The sequence below is a fragment of the Tyto alba genome, unplaced genomic scaffold (genome assembly GCF_018691265.1).
Source record: "Tyto alba isolate M040663 unplaced genomic scaffold, T.alba_DEE_v4.0 Super-Scaffold_45, whole genome shotgun sequence".
NCBI classification, from domain to species: Eukaryota; Metazoa; Chordata; class Aves; order Strigiformes; family Tytonidae; genus Tyto; species Tyto alba.
Genome location: NW_024881321.1, coordinates 28,029,348 through 28,054,965, shown reverse-complemented (window position 1 = coordinate 28,054,965; position 25,618 = coordinate 28,029,348). Strand labels below are relative to the sequence as shown.

Sequence of the window (25,618 nt, the reverse complement as noted above, 5' to 3'; positions counted from 1 at the left end):
TTGTAGCTTTCTAACACAGAATCTGTTCAGCTTTTCCAGGAAAAAACACCATGGCATTTTATTTTGCATCAGTTTATATATTTTACTGTACAAATCTTTATTCCTCAGATTTTTATTTTTTTTTTTATGTTTGCATTTCCTTTTAATCTCTTTCCTGCTTTGTTTCTCTTGCTTCCTTTCCTTTCATTTTCCTTTCATCTGCGTGACCATGTAAGAACTGAGCAAATCATAGTGGTCTGACCAATGCTTCTCCTCCTCTGGCAAGAAAGCAGTGGGGAGGAACCATGGAATATTCCCCAGAAAGGATGTAGTTAATGATACACCCACATACAATGCAAGAATAGAATAAGGGAGAAGTAATGTAAGTATTACTTTTGGGATGGTGCACCTAAAATACTGTTCTCTTTCTTCTGTGTTCAGAGCTAATATATTAGGTTTATCATGCAAATTCACATCTCATCTCCTTAAGACAGCATTACTTGACACTTTTTATAACCAAAACCTTTTTATAGAATTGTGTGCTTTTTCCTGCAATCTTATTTTTAGTCAATCTCAGCAATGTGTTTGTATGTCCCTTTGTTTGTACTGAGATTTTGGTAGTCTTTGTGTAAATAAAAAGTGATCCAAACAGCTGTTTTGTAATACATGCAAGGCCCAGTGAACTCGCAGGAGACATTAAGTTTTGCTGAAAAAAATGTTAAAAGTATTTAAGCATGACACTTGCTTGTTTAAACTTTATAGCATTTAAATATTTTATATAATATTAATATGAAGTTACTTTTCTTCTGATTGCCTTCTAGCTACTGTCACAGATTGAGAAGCTTAAATCATCAGTGAGAGAAGACCTGAATAAAAATAACACCTTTTACAAGAGGAGGATAGAAGAATTGGGGCAGAGGCTTCAGGAGCAGAACGATCTGATTATTACTCAGAAGAAGCAGGTCTGTTTTGAGAAGTACTCCAGAGAGCATATGACACAGATAAACATTTTACTAGCATTTGGTCTTCGATATTCTCTGGTTGCATATTTAATATTCCAAATTTGTAATAGTATTGCTGTAATATTTGGGTTACAGTTTGGAAATTATGTTGATAGAGAAGAATAAATCTGGAAAAGAGACACAGGAATGTAAACCAGGATTTAAAACACAATTTTGAAGGAAAGGCTTAATAAGCCAAATGTTTTTAATAAGTTCAATGCAAAGTTAAAAGATTAGTAGGTCACAGTCAAAGACCTCTACAGATGAAAAATTTCTGATAGTAAAAGGATTTAATCTGCCACAAAATAATAATGAAATCTGGCGTTTGAAATCTGTAAATATGTTACTTCTCACACTAAAAATAAAGTATCATATTTATTGCTGGAAGAATAATTAATGAAATTATTACCGTATGAAGTTTAACAAGAACAAGTGCTGGATTCTCCACCTGGAACAGGGTAATCCTGGTTATATGTACAAATTGGGGGACGAGAGGCTGGAGAGCAGCCCCATGGAAAGAGATCTGGGGTTTTGGGTTGATGGCAAATTGAATGTGGGTCAGCAGTGCCCTGGCAGCCAAAAGGGCCAGCCATGTCCTGGGGTGCATCAAGCACAGCATAGCTGGCCAGCTGAGGGAGGTGATTGTCCCGCACTGATGCGGCCCCACCTTGAGTACTGTGTGCAGTTTTGGGTGTCTCAATAGAAGAAGGACATCAGACTACTAGAGTGTGTCCAGAGGAAGGTAGCCAGGATGATGAAATGTCTCAAGGGCAAGACTTACTAGGAGTGGCTGAGGTCACTTGGTTTGTTCGGCTTGGAGAAGAGAAGGCTAAGGGGTGACCTCGTTACTGAGGGGTGACCTCATCACAGTCTACAACTTCCTCAAGGGGAGCAGCAGAGTGGGAGGTGCTGATCTCCCTCTGGTGACCAGCGATAGGACACGGGGAAATGGAATGAAGCTGCATCAGGGAAAGTTCAGACTGGGCATTAGGAAAAGGGTATTCACTGAGAGGGTGATTGGTCACTGGAACAAGCTCCCCAGGGAGCCTGTCAGGGCTCAGACAGCATCTGGACGATGCTTTTAGCCATACTGGTTTAGTTTTAGGCAGTTCTGTGAGAGGCAGGGAGTTGAACTTGATGATTCTCATAGTCCCTTCTGACTTGAGATAGTCTATGATTCAATGAAATTACTTGTTTGAAAATGAATTGGTTTTTCTTAAAAATGTACTTTTGTTCGAACATGACTACTGATTTTTTTTGAGGTAGTTGGTGGGTGGAGGTTTGGTGGTCCGTACAACCTATTCCTCTATTAGATGATGTGTTCTTTACAAATCAACATCTAATTTTACACTTTCTTTCTTGAGGTCAATGCTAAACATATATTTAAGTGCTTACAGAATTGGAGAGACAAATAATAGCTTTTATGTCTCCACCTCAACAAATTTGATAGCTGGAACTATAAAGGACCTAATCCTAGACAAATTTCTTGCAGTAAAGTGACATTTTAAAACAGAACGGTATGACCACAGATGTGAAATAGTTCAGGAGGATCTTAGTTTGGTGTTTGTGGAATAAAGTTGTGAAGATCTACATTCTCAATCCCTTGAAACTGGAAGGGGGTGAGAAATAGCTAACACTTTTGTAGAATCCAAACTGAATGGTCAGTGAGCCGCGGCACTACTGGCTGTAAGCAAACTGATAAATAGAAGAGGACCAGGGTCCAATATCTTGTGTGTGTCTGTATGGTTTGAGCTTAGCTCCTGTTTGGGGAATTGGAGTGCAGGCATTGTTTTAATGATCAAATTACAGCCAGCTTGTTTCCTCTATGCTGTCAGTTTTGGACAGTGCATGTCTTGGATGTCAAATAGGCAAAACTGTAGAGCAGACAGAACTGTTCATAGTTTTAAAATCAGTGTGTAATTAAGTGTTTTCCTGGAGTGGAGCTAGACTTGCAAAATTGAACGTGAATTGCTGAAGCGGAAAGTATTGAAACTTAAGTGCTGAAGTGGCCCATAAGCCCAATCTCATTTCACTTTATAGCTTGTAATAACAGGGTGTACAAAGCATGAGTTCATACAAGACAACAAACAGAAATAAATCTTCAGCATTCATTAAACATGAATAAAATATATATTAGGCAGTAGAATAGAGTTCCACAACAGTAGTGTTTTTCTCCCCAAATCATAAAGAGTAGTTTTTGCTATGGAATAGTACTGAAACTATGTATTTTGTACTGAATGTTCATTTCTAGATACTGATCATTTACATTTGTAGCTATTCATGTATCTGTCGTTTCTCTCTTAGATAAAAGAACTGTCCACAAGATCAGTTGCAAGCATTAAACCATATGATGGTAAGTACAAACTGTAAGAAGAAGCAGATTTTGCTTCTGATTGCAGCAGCTTGGCTGAAAGAAATGTTACAATTCATTCAAAAATATAGACATCTACTTTACTAAATGAAATTGAAATCAAATCAGTACTGGCAATTTACTTGTGGTTCACAGGGTACCTACCTCTCTCCATGCTGTGATTTGGAAAGTTCGTGTTTTGCAGCTATAAGGACTTCTAATGTACAAAGTCAGTCACTTGAGTAGTGAAGAGATGTGAAATATAGCAACTCTATTTTGTATTATGTAAACTTTTGGCTTTGCTTTATGAAGTGTAATTTTAATTGTTTTTTCATGCCTGACTGTCCTTAGGCTGCAGAACTCACAAAAGGGAAAATACTGAAAGAGTATACAAAATGATTAATTTTTCTGTTAAGATACAGATGTTCAAAGAATTTTACGAACTCTGATATATTTGTCTGTGCAATGCTTTAACATCTGGAGTCCATTACAAATACCTACACCTGGTAATAATGTTTTAAGATGCAGTCCTGCACCACAAACACCCATATAATTGACGCTGCAGTTGCAGTGACTTGAAATAGGTTTATTGCAATAGATGATGACAGCTGAATTCATTCTAATTCCAGTTTGGAACCCATCTTGATCTATTAGTAAGATATTGGCTTGAACTGAATCTAACAGCAGGGAGTGGCTTAGGAGCTGGTCACATTCAGCTGCACTGAAGCACAGACAAGGATCCGACCGTGGCACACAAGCAAGTTTGCTCCTAGGCCCCAAGCTGATCTGAGGAATGTAGAATTACAGTGATAATTCACTCCAAGGCTACACTCTGTACGTGATATAGATAGGGTTTGCTCTAATTTAGATGAAATGAGGGTGCAGCAAATCCTCTTTGGGGAATACAAGCCTCAATCAGGCTGGACTTGACTAAGTAGCTTTGAGTCAAGGCTTCTTCCCTGGATCACAAAGACAGCATACAGAAGTGACCAAAGAGGTGATCACATTCCAGTTCAGAGATGATTTAGTTACTAGTTTTTTTCATGATTCTGGAAGTATTAAAAATGTTAAACATACGTAGAGATGTACTTCTGTGTTGTGAAGGACCATTTTTTACTTTGTAAATTATTTAACTTTTACCCCATTAAAGCCAAAAAATACATGATTTATAAATATGATTAAATACCTATACATTTAAGAATCTGTATATGCCTGTTATTGTTTACTATAATGCACTTACATTATTTTCTACTTCTATGCTGTTTTAGTGAACACTACGGTAGAGCCTCTTGAAGAATCTAAACCAAGTCTACCAGTGATGCATGGTGAGTTGTTTTTGATAGGTCCAGATCCAGTACTTTCAAATCTAACACTCTGTCTTCTCAAATGTGTTGCTTGTCAAATCATAGCTGTAAGAGTAGTTATACTGAAAGAATGTAATTTCAGTTGCTTTGCTGTGTCAGTACTGAGAATTCCTATCACGTAATTGTAAAGGTGCGCTATTGAAATGAATAAATGAAAAATAAAATAAAAGAATTTGAGAATATTTCCTAGCACGTGTATCTTATTGAAGCACATTAAGGTGAATGAAACAGAAAATAAAATTATGTTTTCTTATAGCATGTACTAGAATTTGTACAGGGAAGTATGTGGAGATGTTTGTTTATAAGTCTTTAAATACTGTATTTTTCATGTGACATTGAATGGCAAGGAGGAAAAATACAGAAGAAATAATCAAAATAGACAGTCATTCTGTCTAGATAGTTCTTCCAGAGTGTGTCTGTAGTTACATATAGACCATTATTTAGCTATTTTAACTTGTGGCATTGTGATACTGTTTAGAAGTGAGGGGAAGGGATGAAACTCAGTTTACATTTTGTACTATGTGAAAATATTTTTTTTCTCAGTATGCAAAGTAATGGAGAGTATTGTTACCCTACCAATATTCTGCAATCAGTTAATTCTTTATTTTCTTTTTAAGAAGCAAAGTAATGAAAAATAAACTTGGAGCAAGTAAAATGTTTAAATGTTGGAAAAGTTTATTAATTTGAATTATTGAATCCTAATTAAATAATGGGTTTTTATTATATTTCTCTTAGTTTTAAAACATGTCAAAGGGAAATGAAATGGAATTTGTCTAAGAAAAATGTACACAATTTTTCTTTTTCAACAAATTCAAAGTCCTGGAAAGGTATATGGGGAGAAGGAGCAGTATACAATAGAAGCTTTCAATAAGTTGATGAAGAATGAAAAACTGATGAATATGAAGTGTTGTTGTAACAAGAATTATTAAACAAAGGAAAATAGTTTTTATTTATTATATGGTAGCATTATTTGAATAATGCAGAGATTTCTTTCTAACCTGTGCAAGGCTAGTAGTTAACTGCTTGAAGCTTTTTAAGTGAAGCTATATAGATGAAGTGTTGTGTGGAGAAAAGTAATAATATATTAAATATAGATTATTAGTAATAGTATTTTAAATAATCTAATTATTTTTCATTCAAACCAGCTTCGTTGCACCAGCACAATAGTGCTGGTTCTGGCTAAGAAATCTCACAGCAAGTAACTTAGCTATTGCCCTGAATTTAAGAAACAGGTTTCATGAAGAATATTGCTGCTAAGGGCTTACACACCAAGCTTGTCAAGCATTGGTTTCTTAGTGCATGTGCTTTCATTTGTACTGGGGAGGAAAACAGTTCTGTGAACATGAGTATTTTCTGTACTTTGACAATTTGAATCAGCTCATGCAGATCTTTCCTGATTTCTTATTCCTCCAAATATGTTTGTGACACCTTGTGAAACTTCTCAAGATAGAAGAGGCTGTTCCTGCCATTGATATACAAAAGATTCACTATCAGTTTATTATGAAACCTCAAAGAAGGTGTTTCCTTCAGATTCCTTTGCTGATGATTATTTTATTTATCTCTGCAGGTCTCTCTGTCTGTCCCCTTTATTCCCTTCTGGATTTTTTTTAAACTTATCCTACACAATTTCTGGATATAAAGGTTAGCAGAAGTTATAGTGTCTTTCCCAAAATTTTCAGGGCTCCTCAAGGGATTGACTTGCATACTGAATTAAGACATCATGGCTGTGTCTCATGCCATTATGAAAATGAAAACGCTTGCTGGTAACTTCTGTATGCAAATTTACTTAGCACAGAGCATCTCTGAAATCACAAGAGCTGTAGTTTTCCTACCAAACAATTGCCTGCATATGGAATCTCTCTTTTTTTTTTCCCTTTTTTTTTTTTTTTTCTTTTTTTTTTTTTTCCTGTTTGAAAGAAAATTAAGTCTGGAAAACGCTCTCTAATGTGACCTTAAGTACACTTTTCAAAGTTGCTTGGAAGCTTTTGTATCTTAATATTTGTTTGTTGCATCCTAAATCTGTGTTATGAAAAGACACCCAAATTACAAATAAGGTATTTTAGGTGTAAAGTAGTGGAATAACTGTGTTAGTCTGGTGCTTTTGTGCTAATGATCCTAATTTCTTGTGAGAGCTAATACTGTGCCTTGAATGCCATCCTGGCTGACCATTTTTCTGTCTGTTTCTGAGCTAGCTGTAGGGCTTTGTGCAGATATAACTTAAGTCTTATTTTCAAAGATTACTTCAGTCTCACAAAAAGGTAACAGGTTAATTATGATTAAAAAAAATGTTTTGGCTCCTATATTACTCTTGAAATGTTGATACTTGTTCAATGTTTAATCTTTGTATGATCAATAATATTAGATAAAATTGAAGACAGTAGGTAAAAAGCAAAGATATTAATTAGATTGCCCATTAAAACCTATGTCTCGGTCTTCAAACACAATGCGAACTGAGGCCCAGCTATTATTAGGGACATAGCTGAAGCACCTGAGGAAAATTTAGTCAAAGTAGCCCTCCTAGACAGTTAACAGAGAAAAGGGGCATCTTCGGAGTTTGGTTCAGCTGAACTAAGATCTGAATTGCTCTTTGAAGTTGTCTGTGTCTCTTCGTTGACTGTAGGAGTCTGAGATGACTAGGCTTCTAATTTAGAGGCCTCAGGTAAGTGTCAAAAATTTATCATATTTAAGAATATTCATTTAAAATTTATATTTTTGCTACTTATGTGCATTGTAAGGCTTCCCATTGATTAGTTAGGAGAAAAATATACAAAGTGCATTGACTCAAAGACGATGGTCAAAATTGCAGGTATCACAGATTAAGTCTGGCAGCTTTTTGGATGTGAAATTTGAGTACAAATTAAAGGAGTGTAAAATTACTATAGCCATGAATTACATTCCTTACATCTTTAAGAAGTGCAGGAATTTACAGCAAATAAGTTTTATATTTTATCCTAGGTTTTCATATTGCAAGTGCACAGTGCTGACTGTAGGTGATACTCCACTATAGATAATTGTAACACTTCTGTTCGGACTAAAAGTTCTTTAGCATTTCATATTTTGGAGCAAATAGGCAGAATTTCTCCTTTAAGTGTTGGCCAGAAGACTGCTTTTTCAATAGTACTGTCAGAATATTGGGGTTTTTTTAAACTAGTCAATAAGAACAGACAAATAATATATGATATGCTTGAAATATACACAGCCTGGATTCTTCATTATTGTGAAATATATTTTCCCATTCCACCTGCATAGAAATTGTCTTCAGATATTATTTAAAACAGATATTTAATGATTTGTCAAAGCATGCCAGGCACATAATTTTTCAGTAGTATCATAAGCCACTGAAGAAATTAAGGCAACCTGTACTTTTTATATATCTCATCCATCTTTCCACACATACTAGCTGGCAGAAGAGATATTCTGGAAGATGTGGGACAGCAGACACATCATTGTGGAGGTCATCTTAAGGTTGCTGGCCTTACCGATGGCTAGTATTAATATGGCTGGATTCAGGCCAGTGAGAGATGAGTATGACCAGCCTGTGTGGACCGGTGTTGGAAGCTGCTATTTAGTTTGGTTCAAGCCTGAGGCTGACAGGACCCGTTCTTCTGAGGCTAAAGATAGGGCTAGGTTTGGGACTGAGGTTGGCTAATGACATATGGGGAGGACGTGTCTAGGATTTGCCACTGGGCCAGGTGTAGGATTTAGCAATAACGCTGTTGGGTAGGGTCAGGTGTGGGACTGTGGGGGAGGACTGAATGAATCAGGTTTGAAGTTAAGGTGGTTCATGCCAGCAGAAGTAGTTGACTTATGGCAGAGTCTGCAAAGGGCTGGTATCACCCAGAGACATTTGGTTATTGCTGAGCCAAAGTTTGACAGGGATCCCTGAATTTGGGTTAGGATTAGGTTTAGACAGACATCAGTTGGAAAAGAGAATTATGATGTGTTAAGAAGGATCAATTAAGTCAGGTAGCAGCAACAGAGCCTGACTGAATAGGTTTAAGTTTGAAGTTGAAATTTATCTCTATTTTATAGCCAAGAAAGCGGTGGAGATGAGAGACAGGATTCAAATTGCGTCAATGAACAAAGTATAACGGAGATTGCATTTGAATTGCAAGACTGATGTAATCTTCAGTTCTTCTACTACCCTGGTTATCCAAAGCAGGTCATCTTTTGGAGCACAACATGCCTTTTGCCTTGCTTCTGCCTCCAGGGATCCCCTTCCAGTAAGGAACTGAGAAGTGACTAGGAGCAAGTAATTTATTTCTAGGTGTGAGTCCAAAAGGGAAGATAGCAGTCTGCCTAGGTTCAACACTCGGGCTAGGATGAAAGCCGGGTGTAAGATCCTGGCCAGCAAGGTCTGATGTTGAAGAAGTTGATGTAAAGTAGTGTCTGCTAGGGTCAGCTGAACTAGGTTTAGGGCTGGTAACTGACAGGGAGGTAAGTGGCTCTACTTAAGTCAGATGTTGTAGTGATTACTTGTTTAAGGCTAACATTTGATTGTGGCTTGGTGAGGTTTTGGGCAAAAAGGTTGGGTGAACTGGAGGAGGTTACAGTAATTCAAAGTAGTTAGGATTTCAGCCCGCATCAGGAGCATTGTTTTAGATTTGAACTTGGGAAAAACTGCTTTGTACTGATTGGAGGTCTAGTTGGGGAGTCAGACTTGGATGATTCCTAAAGGTAAGTTTGGTAATATTTAGATGCTGCTGATTTCAAGGATGTGCACTAAGGTAAGAGCTGAGAGGTCTGATCAGTTGTCTAGAAGCATCACATCTCTGATAAACATAAGGAGAGGGCTCCTTAAGGGGGGTGATCACACCTGTGTATAAACCAGAGGAGTGGTGAACCAAGCCACTTCTTATATTTGATTCCATTGATGTTGAATAAATATCTCTTAGAATACATGTGCGGTAAAGAGAAAGAAAAGGCCCACTTAATGTTGGAGAAGTTGGTGTTTCCAGATGTTGTACTCTCTTGTGTCTTAGCATTCACTTTCCTCAGTTGTCATGCAGTGAACATCAATATTACATGTAACAGTAATACATTTTGGTTTTGCTCTTGCAACTATTCTTTTACTGATCTTTAACCTCCTCTGTTTCTAGTATACTGAGGAAGAGAAGCATGTACCTTTATGACAGATCAGCAGACTCTTTTCAGGTCTGAGCTCTGGGGACTGGGCTTTTCCTGTTAAGTTACTTGACAAGGGCTTGTGCAGAGATGAGTCAGCTCCTTTAAGCAGATTGCATTTGAGTAAAGTACAGGTAAAACAAGTATAGATTAAATCCAGTTACACAGCAACTGATTACTGTCTGGTATGTACAGCCAAGAAACTCGGAGGCCTCAACGCCTGTGCAGCTAAATTAAATCCCCCCAGAACAGCTCATCTGTGCTTCAGGCTCTGTCCTGCAAAACGGGCTCACTGCAGGCTTTTGGGAATGTTCCCAAACTGTGCCTGAACATTGTATTGGGGAACGTGAGTTGGTGGAGGGCAAGTGTGCCAGGAGCAATATTGTGGAGTCATGTTCCAGTGCTCAGGAATGCTCTGGCCGCTGTTAAATTTTACAGCTTTCACGACTGAAAGACCAGAAGCCTATTTGTCTCTCAGTTTGGCTTTTAAATGTTTCCATAAAATATATTGACATTTGCATCTTGTGGTGGTGTAAGAAGCATTTTTTTTATAACTTCTTACTTAGTGCAAGTTATATGGGAGCAAATCTTAAGTCTGGTAACCTGCTTGGAAAAGCAGGCGAGAGGCTGAATATAACCACAAGTACGGAAAGCATGGAGAGAGCAGCTACTATACCCAAGCATTTACACCACCAGTTTTAGTCCCCTTCACACGAGGAATATTGGAGATGTGACGGTAAGCGTCACTGAACTCCACGTGCTCCTTTCACTGTGATTACCCATCACAGTGCATCCGTGTTTGTACCTAATGTACGAGAAGTGAAGAGCAGGCATTTTCACTGCAGCATCGCCTCCTCCCCTTCTACCCATACAGCATAACAACCACGTATAGTGCCAAAGGCTTCTTGGGAAGGCTGGGGCCAATGTATGTTGTCTCAAAATATTGGCCAATAAATTGTTTTCTCCTATACTGACTGTAGTTGAATGCTGAAAGTATAGTTTGTACACATCTGTTCTTATTATGAAACCTAGAAGAAAATATAGTTCTAGTTTCCATTGAAAGAAAATAATTTATGGAAGGTGAATATTAACTATTTAAAAACCTGAATTTTTATTGGTCTGTATATAAGCATTTTCATGCATCTCTTATCTGAAGTCCATAAAGTTGTAAATAAACTGTACTCTGGCTTCATTTATATAAGGCAAATTGTACCTGACAACCTATACAATGACAATTTCAATGTGTTTAAGAAGCTGTGTTCAGCAGAGAACACTTAAAGCTTTTTTTAAAGCACATGATAATACTGAATCGCACTATATTGGAGTGACTGAAGATTTTTTAAAATTAGTTTTATTGGAAATTATTATTCATATGTATATGTATATAGAAAATGTTTTGTACATATGGAATCAGTACTTAATAATTCTCTGGAATAATGAGTTAACATATTTTTTTCCATATATTTTTGAGGATTTCTATGTTTGTCCATTTTACTTGCCTTTAGTAAACTTTTAGTATCAAATTGTGCATAAACAGTATTTTAAAATAAATTTAAGAATTAAAATGCTTCTTATGGGAAATGAATGACAGTATTCATTTACTTAATCCTAGGTGTCCTTGTCATTGTAGATGCCTAAAAGCATCCCACCTGGCCTCTGGGTGCCATTCCAGAAGGGCACGGGTTTTTCTGTAGTTGTGTGACCTGTCAGCCAGCCCTGTGCTGATGGCTTGAAACTCTGATATATCTGAGATGACACTAAGCACCCATGTTTGGGCAACTGCATTGCTTCTGAAGTGACTATTGTATTAGGGTCTCCTCTACTAGAATGTACCCCCAAGTCAGCGAAGAGTCACATTGCGTTGGGTTTGTGATTAAGCAGATTGTCAACAATCAGGAAAATTGACATCAGTGTGTTTTTTTTGCTTAACTTTCCCACTCTGGACCTTGACCTTCTTCTGTCCTGTTTGTCTGGTGTTCCTGTTCTTCCTCGTTATTAGAGCAGGCACCCTTGGTGCATATGCTGGAGCCCATAGAGGAGCTTTCAGAAGAGGAAAAAGGTAATGGTTGATTCAGCTCAAAATATAGCGGCATGTATTTCTTGAAAATAAAAAGTAAATATTATTTGGTACCGACAGTATTTTTGATTGTATTTCAGTATGCTTATGTGATTTGGGTGGGAACATTCCTTGTTTGCGTCAGTCTCCTGTTTGATATCGGTGCTTGCAAATATTATGATTTCCTTATCCAAGTTCAATGTTTTTATGAAAATCTGGCTCACTCTTTAAAGCAGGCATGTTCCATAGGTCTAAAGTCACCTGAGCTAAGCAGAGCAAAAGTGTTTGATGGGGAATACCCCTTTACTAGGAATTTTTTTGGTGCTGATGCTATTGCAAAGTGTGCTTGCTTTTTCTTCAAACTCTGCGTAAGAGGATAAGGAGTTCAGATAGAAGGAGGAAGTTGGTGGTGGAGCTTGAAGCTGCCTGCTTTCATAAATGCACCAAAGATACTTTTGCAAGTACTCTAAGTTGCACCTACCTCCAAGCACCCACGGCTCCAGCCAAGATTCTGCAATTCTGAATGAAATTATGAAGCCTGGTGTTGGCAGCTGTTCTGCTTCATCAGAGGAGAACTTGGAGAAGGCCACATGTACAGTGACCGTACAGAAAGCATTGGTTCATCCTGCATAGTATTCTTCTCCTGAAGAAGGCCAACAGTGCTTTAGATGGAACACCAAATAGCTGAATAGCCTGATAATCTGTAGTGTGTGCAAAAATCAAAATTGGTATTGAACCTTATAGCCAAGAAGTTTAAATTTTGAAGGAATGATGCTGTTCTGAAAACGAATTTGTCATTTGAATACATCTGTGCATAAGTGAGAGGTTTCTCCAGGGAAAATTAAGTGACTGGACAATCTGAAATAAAGACTGCTCACATTTTTGCCATTCTTTCTGCTATTTGTCTTGCTTGCCATTTTCTCTCTTGATGGATTGTCTTTGATTCTTCTGCTGTGCCTAAAGGCATGGCCTGCAGTAGAAAGAAAAAGAAAGAATGCAGTCTGAAAAGATAGACCAAGATTTTTGTGTTTTCGGTGACAGCCATTTGTAAGGGAGAGTGTGAAAATTCTTGACTTGGCACATTATTTCCTAGGATTATGTAGGAACTGAGCCAGTGGACCAGACTTAAGGTCCCTTATCTCCAAAGTTGCTAAATCTAGTATTCAGGATTTTTTAAAAAAACAAAGATCAGTAACAAGACAGTTCCTTAAATAGTTGACTCCAGCAAAGAGGATTTGGCTTGAGTTACTTAGCCAGAATTAATATTGTTATTAATTAGGATAATGCTGCATAGTCTTGTTACCCATATTTTAGTATGTAGTAATTACGAATTTTTGAATTAATTTAGATCTATTTTATTGTAAGGATTAACATCTGAATGGGACAGGATTTTCAGAAGGCTCCTTGGAGCCTTCCACTTTAAAATGTCTCATGTTTGGCTTTTTGGGAGGATTTCCTACTGCATAATGCACCTTTTTCTGCCTAGTCTGATAGCCCTGTTTCCTCACCGACCAGTAGTTTGCCTCTTCTAGGACTTGGCACTCTAGCCAAATCACTTTTAATCCCACTCCTGTCAGGGACGGAGTTGTCTACAGAGTTCCCAAAACCAGGAAAGATTTCAGCCAAATTCTGTCCTCTTCAACACAGATCTGTTAGTATGGTAGCTGGGCTCTCTTCGATTTTTCATTACCTACAGTTCTCTCAAGGATCCATCGGAAACTACTTCATCAAAACAACCTAAATATCTTTTGTGTATCTTGAGCTTTTTTTGGGTCGTCTTCAGGGTGCTTGTATTTCCCTTAAAGAAAAATCAAAAATAAATGGAATGACTTTTTAAGCAATCATTGTTGAAAAATAGGAAAAGTGGCACATTTGTTTTGAGAGAAAGCATTTGAAAGTCACAATATGGAATTATTCCTTCAATTATGTCCTTGTCTGTGGGCTGCCAAATGACTCTGCTGCCCTGTAAGGCATACTGGAAAGAGACAGACTCCTCCCAAGGTTTACATTTTATTTCAGGGGTGAAGTTGGGAGTGTGATTTACAGCATGCTTTCCTGGGATGTCGCATGTCCCTCTTTGCAGACCACTGCCAGACAGAAGCAGCTACCACGGTCCCAGGGATTATTGGTTCACTTGGTATAAGTGGCATTCAGTAAAATTTTGTCTTACCAGAGACACTTTATAGGCAGGTTCCAAATGGGTGTGTTTGCTTCTTTACTCCCCTGTATGACCCCATAATACTTTGGCCTAACTTAAATGTCAGTCTTTAATTTAGATGGAAGAATCTGTCTAGATGATTCTTTATTTCTTGCATAAGAGTTCATGTCATTACTGACACTTAAAGCAAGGGAAAGAGATAGAAACTTCTTTATCTGCTTTTAAGTATGTATGATGTCATAGACCTGCATAGAAGAAAACACGGCACTGAACTTTGTCCTTGAAAGAGTTTTGAAGACAAGTACTATCCGTCATGTATTTTCTGTGAAACAGTCTGCTTCAGACTAAGGTTTTGTCTTTACCAAGACTTTTGAAAGTGTTACAACTTTACAAAGATGTGATTTCAGTAGGTGTGTTTTATCAGAGAACTTTATGTTGTTTAAGCTTTTCTTGAGAACAAGTTTGTCATATTCCTGTTCTAATTCCTGCTAGGGTTCAGCTTTGATTTGAAACACCACTTTTAGAAAACTTATCAGAGATAGTCCTTCTTTATCAGAAGTTTCCAAGTACAGTTCTAAAAGTAAAGATCTTTGTTGCTAAATATTCAGGCAGGTATCTTTACAGTGATTCTGTAACAAGAGAAATAAAAGATATTTGTGATGATGAATAAAAGATGCTGAGGTATAGATTCCAAGTGAGCTGCCTTTTGTAAGTTAGCCCAAGATTTTAAAAAGAATACAACTCCATGAAGACAAAAAGTGTGCATGTATGTCTATGGTGCTACTAAAAAAATGCATGTTTCAGTGCAGTTTTTAATTGTCTCATGCACTGTGGATTTTTCAAATGTCTCTTAAATGCATTTTTCCATTCTTATTTCAGAAATGGAGAAAGGTGATCATAAACCAGGTAGAAGTAACCACTATTTAATAAATGCTTTGAAGACTGATCCTTCTTTAACTAAAGAATTACGAGTTGTTTTGGAGCAAGCCCTGGAGGAGAAGCTGGAATCCTTGGGAATTAAAGCAGTAAGATCATTTTGAGTTATTTAAGAAGATTAATCTTTGTCCCACTTCTATGCTATTCTCTTTCATTCTTGGACCACAGCCCCTCAACCTATAAAATCCAAAGCTACATTTCCATGTGTAATAAGTGTAATTCATTAACCTGAGAGGATATCCATCAAGTTACAGCTGCGGAGGATATGGCTACACCTGTGAGCACTGGTACCAACTCCTGTGATTTTTCTACAAGCTTTGTGATATTTGAAGTTTAAAAGAGTGTATATGATTGTAGGATATAAATCCCAGAAGTAATAGCCCCTGTGTTTACAATACAATTTGTTTCTTTAGGGTGTTCGTGGTATCCCAAATGATCGCTTAAATAAAATTTTGCGTGCTATTGAATCTGCTAGAGAATGCAAACAGAAGCAAGAGCCTGACATTCACCGAATTCGAGAGCATCTTGAACGCCAAGTTAGCTTTAGGGTTGAAGAGAAATCATCATCTTGTAATAGACCTGTTTCCCATCCTCAGCTTCCTTCAGAAGGTTAAAATGATTTTGGTTTTTTGTTTTGTTTTGTTTTGTTTTTTTTAATTCTCTTACATTTTATAACTGCTGTTTAAGGTTTTATTTAGCAGCAGTTCTGTATAGCTGCTTTTGTAATTTTTCATATACATATTCTATAGAGCTATGTCCAACTAAACAGTTTCCTTTAAAGGGTTCTTGATGTTGTGTTTAACTGCAGAAATCTTAGCTCCTATATTGGCAAGATACATGGTAACTTTGATCTGTCTTTGAAGAATTACTTTTTTTTCTTTTTTTTTTTTGGTAAAACTATAATGTGCAGCAGAGACATCTTTAATTTTATAAACTAAATATAAAAGGTACCAAACATTGTTTCTAATAGTGAGATAGATAACTTATCTCATAGATAAACAGAAGTGCAATCAATTGAGAATTTCCTCATCTGCCACACCACAAAAGCCAGTAAAAAGGTCTTCAACAACTGTCCGCCCAGCTGAACAAAGAACAGCCATCGCTGACAATACATCTACACCAAAGTAAGCAATGCTGTTTTCATGGTGCTCATACCTCAGGTAACAATCCTATGGGTTTGGGGTTTTGTGACTGATGTGAACATTTCCTGCTAATCTTGTAAGAATTGAGCAAAGAATTCACATTACTTTATATATAAACTTTATGCTTACTTAGTTGACTGTCAGTCTTGAAATAACTTGCCTTGTTCTTTTTAGATCCAGGAAGCTTTTTGGAAATGGAGTTTCCAGAAAGACATCTAGCATCACGTATGTTTTGTTCTCTTGTATTTTTGAAGAAAACATGAATATGGTGACTGAATATTCACATACTTGCCACACAAAAGCTATCATTAAGCTAAAACTATAAACACTTTCTGGACTGCATATTTCATATTTTGTTTTAAAGTATTATTCCATTTATTACTCCATTCTATTCCATATAATTGGTGAAAGATAGCATATTCTCCTTTCAGCAGATGTAATCTTTGTTGTCAACTAGAGAGGGACATTCAGTAAAATCCGGTAGTATCAGTTCCTTTAGTTTTGTTCTCAGGTCCTTTTTTTGACCCAGTTGAAAGCATTTAAAGACTGTGACCTAATCTTATTTTATTTATTTATTTTTATTTTTATTTTATTTATTTCAGTTTATTTATATTTTCTTATTATGACCAAAATTAAACACAGTATTCCAGATTCCACTCACATTAGGTACATTACTTTGTAATTTCCTGCACTGAAAAATTCCTAAATTATTTTCATCTAACAGAATGTCAGAACAGATTTCCTGTGGTGCAGATTCCTTGACCCTGAACTTTGTCCCCCCCTGCTGATCCATGAAAGCCTATCTTGGTTTGCCTGGCAAGACTTGTTATATATTGGCCTGTTGTTTTGTAAAGATAGTCACATAGATGGAAATGTCTACATAAGAGATAATTTTGTGATAACTTTTGAGCTTTATTTCTTTTAAGTAATTCTGTGGATAGTTAGAATTTATGGGAGCTCCTTTTTTTTTTTTGCATAAGAAAAATGCACATGTTATTGGACAGGAAAATACAAAGAAGCTTAAATAAGTATATAGCAATGCAGTAACTGAAACCCAATAGGTCCTTGAGTTGTATGTGGTTTTGCTCAGAACTCCACCATTCAGTTCAGAGGAAGAAGCAGATGAAGATGACGTTAAACAGTATTGCATATCACCAGAATTACTACGAAAGCAGTCAAAAACATCAAGCAGCAAAGTCAGTGCTTTTCAGAAGGCTTCTAGCAAAAGCAATATGGATGGGATGGGGGAAAGTGAAATTGAAGAAACTGGAACACCTCCCAAAACTTCAAAAGGTTTTTTCATTGCTTTTCTATATGCCTGTTGTAACAGCTGTGCATGGTTTTGCATTTCCTGATAATATTTCTGTGTTAGAAAGCATAATGAAGCCAGACTGTCTAGTCTTGAGTGTATATATTTGTGTGCAATTCACATTTTTGCTAATGTTTTTATATTGATATAGTACTTTAGAGGTGTTAGTTCAAATTAGAAGTGTATCATGCTGTTTTATGTACGCGCAGAAGCAGAGGCAACCTGTGCTGCAAAGAGACTTCTTTTACTTATTTTTACTTTGTGGAAGATTTCTAGAAGGTTTACAGTAGAGCCCCTTACTTGTGAAACTGTCAATATAATTTTTTTTATGAACTTTAGGAACAGTTATTCAAAAACTGACCGAACAAGTTGGAAAGAGTCTTTCTAACCATGGAAATAAGAACAAACCAGCCGGAGGGGTTAATGTCACCCAGGCATTTATTAAGAAAGAAGAGGTGAAAGAACTGAAGGTATCACTTTTAATAGTCATTATTATTTAACTAAGTAATTAAACTATGTATATATATCTGTTACTTTTTTTCCATGCCAAAACCGTCTTGACACAGCGATGAACTTCATTCTCAAAGACAGTTTTGGAATTACAGCTAAGTAGTCTTTTTGGGTACATCTGCACTGGTATATAGAAAAGTGCTATCTGTGGCAGGTGACCTTCTCATCCACACTGCTTATTAGTTGATACCATGACTGTTTTGGATCCCTACAGCTAGCCCAAAGTTTGGACACAATTGGTATAATTTTTATCTCCTGTTTTAGGAGCATAGAGGGAGCCCTTCTTTACCTAGTTTCCTAATATCTTCTTTTGATAGAGGAGAAAATGAATTTGCTCATCTAGTATTTTAAAATATTTTTATTTCTAGAGCTTTAACTGATATGGAACTTTTAAATACATTTTAATGAGGGGACAAATTCAATTTTTTAGCACAGTATTTGTTCTGTTGCATCTATTTACAATCATATACTGTTTTCAGACTAAATCAGATCTATCACTGATGTCTCTCCATTGAGTATGACATGTGTTCACAATCAGAATACTAACACCATTTATTCTTTACCCTTCATGGTCCTAAGGCGCCAGTCTTCCCCTCAGTTTAGAGTTTTATAATTGGTAAGCCACTTTGATGCAAATTGATCTTTGTCTGAACAATTTTTAAAAGGAACAAAAGTTACTCCAAATCAGAAGTCAACAGCAGGTAGTGCTTTTTATTTCAGTTTTAGTAGTTATTAGAGTGAAGTAGACAGACAGATACTAGTCCTAGAATCAAGAAAGTATTTTTTCACTAAACAAATATTAATTACTGAGAATCCTGTTACCCATAATAAAACTAATACCTTAGGGCTTCCTGACTGCCAGTTAGATCTGAAATTTATCACTCCTCCCAGAAGCAGTGACACTCCTACTTCAGTTTCCAGAAAGGGGTGATTGTCTTAATCAACTTCAGCTCTAATGGTAGGGTAGTCACATTTAGGCTGTGTGTTTTTAATTGCTGCTGGTGACACCTAACTTGTCCATTGACTGTGTGGAAGCTGAAAATCACACCAGACTCAAAATTACCAACTTGGGTATGATGATTGCAGTGTAATTTTCTGTCCAAGTGTTACTTTGAAATTTTCTGCAGTGTCAGATGATACAAGACTGTAAAATGTTCACAGTTAAATTTAGGGGATGTTACATTATGTAGAGATCTACAGACAGTGGGCCTCTGTGTTAAGGAATTTGTGCTTCAAGTGCAAAGAGCTGTAGCAAAACAAGCTTTAAAATCCATGTTTTAAAGATGCTGTAGTTTTCAATGATAACCTCTCTTCCCACGTGTCTCGGGGCAGGGACTGGGGGAATGAAGTCCCTCCCATCACGGGAGAAGATCGGGGTCAAGACCACAAGAGGAACCTGGACATACATAAGTCCATGGGACCTGATGAGATGCCACCCAGGGCCCTAAGGAAACTGACTGATGTAGTTGCCAAACCACTCTGCATCATATTTGAAATGGCATGGTAGTCAGGCGAAATCCCTGACTGAAAAAAGGGAAATGTCAAACCCATTTTAAAAAAAAGAGTAAAAAGGAGGACTCTGGGAACTACCAAGCAGTCAACCTTACCTCTGTGCCCTGTAAGATCATGGAACAGATCTTCCTGGAAGATATGAGAAAACATATGGAAGACAGGGAAGTGATTAGAGACAGACAACATGGCTTCACCAAGGGCAAATCGTGCCTGACTAATCTGGTGGTCTTCTGTGATGGAATGACTGTGTCAGTGGACAAGGGAAGAGCTATGGATGTCACCTACCTGGACTCTATAAGGCCTTTGATACAGTCCCCCACAAGATTCTTGCCTCTAAATTGGAGACATGTGGGTTTGATGGATGGACTCCTAGGTAGCTAAGGATCTGGCTGGATGGCTGTGTCCAAGGAGTTACACTCAGTGGCTCAGTGTCCAAGTAAACCAGCAGTGAGTGGTGTCCCTCAAGGGTCTGTACTGGGACCAGTACTGTTCAGTATCTTTATCAGTGACCTACTGGGATTGAGTGCACTCTCAGCAAGTTTGCCCATGACACCAAGGTGTGTGGTGTGGTCAATGTGCTGGAGAGAAGGGATGCCATCCAGAGGGGCCTTGACAGGCTTGAGAAGTGGGCCCACGTGAATCTCATGAAGTTCAGCAAAGCCAAGTGCAAGGTCCTGCCCATGGGTCAGGGCAATCCCCAGTATCAATATAGGTTGGGGGCTGAAGAGATTGAGAGTAGCCCTGCAGAAAAGGACTTGGAGATATTGGTGGATGAAAAATTGGACATAAGCTGGCAATATGTGCTCGCAGTCCAGAAAGCCAACCGTATCCTGGGCTGCATCAACAGAAGTGTGACTAGCAGGTCAAGAGAGGTGACTTTCCTCCTCTACTCTGTTCTCATAAGACCCCACCTAGAGTCCTGTGTCCAGCTCTGGGGTCCCCAGCATAAAAAGGACATGGACCTTTTGCAGCAGGTCCAGAGGAGGGCCATAAAACTGGAGCACCTCCCCTGTGAGGACAGGCTGAGAGAGTTGGGGGTGTTCATGCTGGTGGAGAGAAGGCTCCAGGAAAATCTTACTGCAGCCTTTCAGAGAATAAATAGGGCTTATAAGAAAGATGCAGAAAGACTTTTTACTAAGGCCTGCAGTGAAAGAGGGTAGATTTAGATTGCATATAAGGACGAATTTTTTTATGATGAGAGTGGTAAGGCACAGGCACAGGTTGCCCAGAGCAGCTGTGGCTGCCCCCTCCCTGGAAGGGTTCCAGGCCGGGTTGGACGGGGCTGGGAGCACCCTGGGCTGGGGGAAGGGGGCCCTGCCCGTGGTGGGGGGGTTGGAACTAGGTGATCTCTAAAGGTCCCTTCCAATCTAAACCATTCCATGATTCTATGAAAAATATTTTTGTTATAATTAATTTAGAATACATTATGTCCCTGATGTATCGACACAGTGGCATGTTCCAGTATGGACATGATGAGTTCAAAATGAGTTTATGAACACAGGGCAGGCATTGCTACTTGGTTTCTGGAATCTTTACAGAACAACACATCATCTTGTATTTTTTGCTAATTATATATGAATGTGCATATATTAATGTCCATATTTGTATATTTAAAAGTAGACCTATAGTTCAAGCGAATTCTTTAGATTTAAGGTGCAATTCTCAAAGGCACCCAAAGACATAAGTACAAAATGCCATTGGAATGATGGTTTCTCTGAAAATCCAAATTATTAAAATAACTTAAATACTAATAGCTTAAATATTTATAGCTGTTAATGGTCATTCTCAGAACCATAAAACTTTTATAAGGCATCACACTGTCATATGTTTTATAAAGGTCATGTTTCACAGACATTACTTCAGAAACATTTTAGAGAAAATTAATTTTGTGCCTGCCTGAAGCTGTATTACCTGAGTTCACCTGTACCAGACGTGGATTATGGTATTTCTTTGGAGGAAGTCTTTTGAGTTAATAAAACTGCTTAGCAGTTTTGCTTGGTGCTGTGTATTTACACTCGATCAAAACTGAATTCCATTTGAAGTTGCGATTTTTCTCACCAATCTGTAGTTTAAATATCAGTCGGGACTTAGCGAATGTTTGCGGAAACTCTTCCTCCAGCATTTCTCAATATACGTGACTCTGACTTTCCCATTACCACTCCCTCCAACTGCATATAATTTAAAACAGCAAAATGTTGAATCCTGGTATGTTAATAATACAGCACACTGAACAGATCTGTCAGTTTTTGAAAAAAAGTTTGCAATGTTAAAATTGAATTATGTTGCAAGATAGAGCATTGCTGCAGTCTCTTCCCTTCTTTCAAGACACTTGACACGTTCATATTTGTTGATTTTTCTCTAGTATGTACATACCTTACATTGTTCTCTAATAGCACCTGAGTCTTTCTTCTGTGCAATAGAAGCACCTTCTATATCTTACTGTAATGCTGAGACCCCAGTGCAATAAGGTTTTAGCTTTGTAAGAAACCATCTTTCACTTTCCACAGTTAAGCTCTCTAATAATGGCTCAATTTCATTGAACTGCATCCAATTGACAAATAGGGAAATGCTGTAGCTCTTCTTTCAAGAGCTGAATGAAGATATTTAGTTCTCAAGGCAGATGAGGTAAGAAAGTCTGTGAACTCGCTGCCTTCAGGTTCATCTGTTTGACTTGACTCTCACTTTGTGAACTTATGTAAATCCGCCACGTAATTAAAAATATGCTTGTACATACTGACTGTCAGTCTTAAGAGGAATACACATTTTAACTTTGAACACTATGTGGGTTTCTTAACTTTCATTATTTAATTTCTCTTTAAATAAATTACTTCTAAGTTGAAAAGGCCTTTATTGCAATATTAAATTTTTCTTCTGTGTATACAGAATGCTTATATAGCAAGCTAAATTGCCAGCTTGCATGATAACATGTCATGTCTTTATTTTCATGTAAGTAATATACATTGTACTGCTTAAAGAACTTTCCATCTCATTGGAATAGCTACTATCCCAGGAAAGATAATCCTTTTTTAAGTCATACCTGAAAACGTAGGCTTCTGCCAGTTATAGAACTGGCAGAACTTTAAACTTTTGCATTTCTTGACTTACTTTAAAAAAAAAACACTTTTAGCTTTGGAACTATAATAGTGAATTAATATCATTTAGATAATTTAACAATGTGGATTTTAAAACTTTGGTGATAGATGTCATGAAGGCCATGTGCCAGTGCATTTTTCTTTAGCAGTTTCACATTATTGGGTTAATGAAAGATCTCAGCGCAGCTTGAACAGAGGAAAAATGCATGGTTTTCTTCTCCCTGTTAGTTCACAGAAGTTGATGAAGATGATTGGGATATATCATCAGTAGAAGAAGACTTTTTATTGCTGAAAGATGGTAGAGGACAGAAGTCATTGATGGTTCAGAAAAATGAGTCAAATGCTGCATCTGTGGTACATGCATGGGGTCTTCCGAAGACAAGCGTAACAAAGGAGGAAGGTAACATGTTCATACTTCTACACTATAGGCCTTAAGCAACTGACACAACTAGAAGAGAGCTTAAGTATATTACTTACTGTAACTCAATATATGGTATTTTTGTAAGAAAAGAACAAGAAAAACTGTGTGTTTGGTTTCATGTCATAGAAATATCATATATGATATTTATGATACTTACTTACATGTAAACATACACACACGTGTACAGAGATGCCAAGAAACTTAAATTTGAGACTTTAAAACACACAGTACTGTCAGGCTTCAACCTCATCTTAAAAATCAATCATGCAGGAATTTTTATTTTAATTCCTTCCCAAATTTAAGGGAAGAGGGAAACTTTCTTACTTTATCTTGAGAATAATAATAAAATTTCAGGTTTGTTCAAGGTAGTGAAGTAACCTACCAGGCTGATGTAAGTATTTGAACTACTGGTGAAGTAATAGCCTCAATCTTACATAGAACTTCTATAGTAGTTTCTAGCCCTGACATTCCAGTATATGTAAAGGTTAAAGCTGTGTCAGTTATATAAAGATACTTCTGGTTATTTTTAAAGAGAAAATAATGTGGAAACTGTCTGCTTGTACTTTGCATTGTATTCTGTGACAGAAGCAGCCTTCGTATTATCAACACTTGTAACTTCTTCACAGGTTGAAATTCTGCACTTCCTAAAGTCCACAGGCGTTTGCTTATACAGCATGTGATTTTATTTCATAGATAAATACAAAGTGAAAATACCCCCCCCCAAACAGTATTAATAATTGTGGTGTTTGTTTGTTTTTTTTTATTATTTTAACAGGCCTTCATGAAGCTGATAATACAAGCACATTAAAAAGCAGCTTAGTCACAGTTACAGATTGGAGTGATTCTTCAGACATATAAGTGTTGTGTTCCTGATGGGAGGCACTGCTTTTGGGTTCTGTTGGGATTGAAAATGTAGTTGAAAACATCAGGTGTTTCCTATTCGTTCCTCATATTGGTCATGTAATAACAAGGAATACTGTTTACAGAGACCTTGTGTCTTTCAGTCCTGCATCTGAAACAAGGGTATTCATACACGCATTACTGGCCATATCTGTTTGGAAATTGGGAGTTAATTCTTTCTTGTGAATTCAGTGGTGAAAGTCTCTGATTTCACTGAGGTAAAGATTTTACCTCTAATGTTTACATTAAAGATTGAAACTGGTCTTGCAAGAAAGCCTATTAACCAATGAACAGAATTTATGGCAGAGTATTACTTTATGAAATTTTTAAATGCATATTTTGTCTTTTCTCATAAACTTTATATAAAATTGTGAAAATTTTAAAGAAAATATTTCCATGTATTAAAATGTTATGTTTCTACCATGGTTTACAATAAACACCAAAGACAAAAAAGAAAGTCTCCGCTATAAAACTAGTTATTATTAAATGCCTCCCATTTTGGAGGTCTTTGTTTGGTTTTGGGTGGTTGGGGGTTTTTTTTCTTTTTTTTTTTTTTTTTTTATTAGAGTTGAGTCTTAGTTAACATAAAAGCATAAAAAAAAAAAATTAAACATCAAGCTAAGGTGAGCAAAGCACTGACCTGCCATTGTGGAATTCCTTTCCTATTTCTGTTTTGGCCATATTGGCTGCCTTCTTAACAAAATGCAATAGTGTTTTGACTCAAATGAAATACAAAAAAAAAAGTAAAATAGAAAGAACCTTGAATGGCTTCTGATGTATTTTGGATGGTATCGAACACGAAACCTTTTCAATATACTTTGCCTTTATTAATTGAACTTTTAATTTTTTCTATTTATGCCTTTGTCCCAAAATAACCCATGTATTGCAACTCCAAGGCAAGGGTCCATCAGTTCAAGCCTCAAGACAGACCTCAGTTTGTGTCCTATTTTAGGGTCTCAGCCTAGAAAGCATTTTTTGGTTATTTATCTCTGATCTCGTTTGTTGACTTGTCACACAAATATTCCCTCAAAAGCCACCCCACTTCTACGGACAGGGTAAAAAAAAAAAAAAAAAAAAAAAAAGTGCTAGCAGAATTTTTGAACTGTCGTAACTAATTCAGGAAAATCAAAATACTGCTGTTGAGTATTGCCTGCTTTTATTTGCTCATCCATCCAGGAACACCTGGGGTTTTTCCTTCCCTTTCGTAACCCTGGGGCTTGGAGCCATTCTGGAGCCAAAGGTGCCCTGCGCCCGGCCCAGCGGGAGGGAGCGAAACCAAGGCCTGGCAGTGACTTGGCACGAGCCGGGGTGAGGGCCGAGGCACAGAGCAAATGCAGAGTGTAGGAACTGTCCCCTGTCTGCAGCCTCACTTAACCTTGGCTTTCCTGGTCACACATCTTCTCGTGCATGCATCCATCCTAGGCCGTGCAAGGCCCTCTCTGGTAACTGTTTCCATAACACCCGGCCCCGATTTTTCTTAGTACCTGCTCCTGCCTCCCCAAATCCCATACTTATTTCCACTTCACCCAGTCTCTTCCTTCTCTTAGTTCCATGGCACCAAATTGGCCAAGTTGCACGCTCTTCCAGCCTGGCAGTGTGGTACGGAGCTAGGAGCCTGTCCCTTCCCGCTGACTGTTGGCATCTGGCACTGCAGTTGCGATGTGCTCCTCAATTCCCATGTCGCCGCTCATCAGGGGTGAGATATTTTACATATTAACCTGCACAGAGTATGGCTGCTTTGTCCAGTTCTGAGCCCGTTTCAGA

At 37.5% G+C, this 25,618-nt stretch overlaps 1 protein-coding gene across 3 annotated transcripts in view; it reads left to right on the top strand.

Moving 5' to 3' along the window:
• DZIP1 (DAZ interacting zinc finger protein 1) overlaps nt 1-24,362 on the top strand; it is a 42,057-nt gene extending 17,695 nt beyond the window's left edge. For 2 of the 3 annotated variants that reach the window (XM_042806075.1, XM_042806073.1), the window contains 12 exons: nt 801-941; nt 3,285-3,333; nt 4,599-4,655; nt 11,818-11,877; nt 14,912-15,057; nt 15,382-15,577; nt 15,963-16,092; nt 16,285-16,335; nt 17,201-17,403; nt 17,759-17,889; nt 22,762-22,933; nt 23,730-24,362. In XM_042806075.1, the coding sequence (XP_042662009.1) occupies nt 801-941; nt 3,285-3,333; nt 4,599-4,655; nt 11,818-11,877; nt 14,912-15,057; nt 15,382-15,577; nt 15,963-16,092; nt 16,285-16,335; nt 17,201-17,403; nt 17,759-17,889; nt 22,762-22,933; nt 23,730-23,812 (1,419 nt within the window). In that variant the 3' untranslated portion in view covers nt 23,813-24,362. The remainder of the gene's footprint in view (nt 1-800; nt 942-3,284; nt 3,334-4,598; nt 4,656-11,817; nt 11,878-14,911; nt 15,058-15,381; nt 15,578-15,962; nt 16,093-16,284; nt 16,336-17,200; nt 17,404-17,758; nt 17,890-22,761; nt 22,934-23,729) is intronic. The other variant, XM_042806074.1, reaches the window with a different exon arrangement.
• The last annotated feature ends 1,256 nt before the right edge of the window (nt 24,363-25,618 follow it).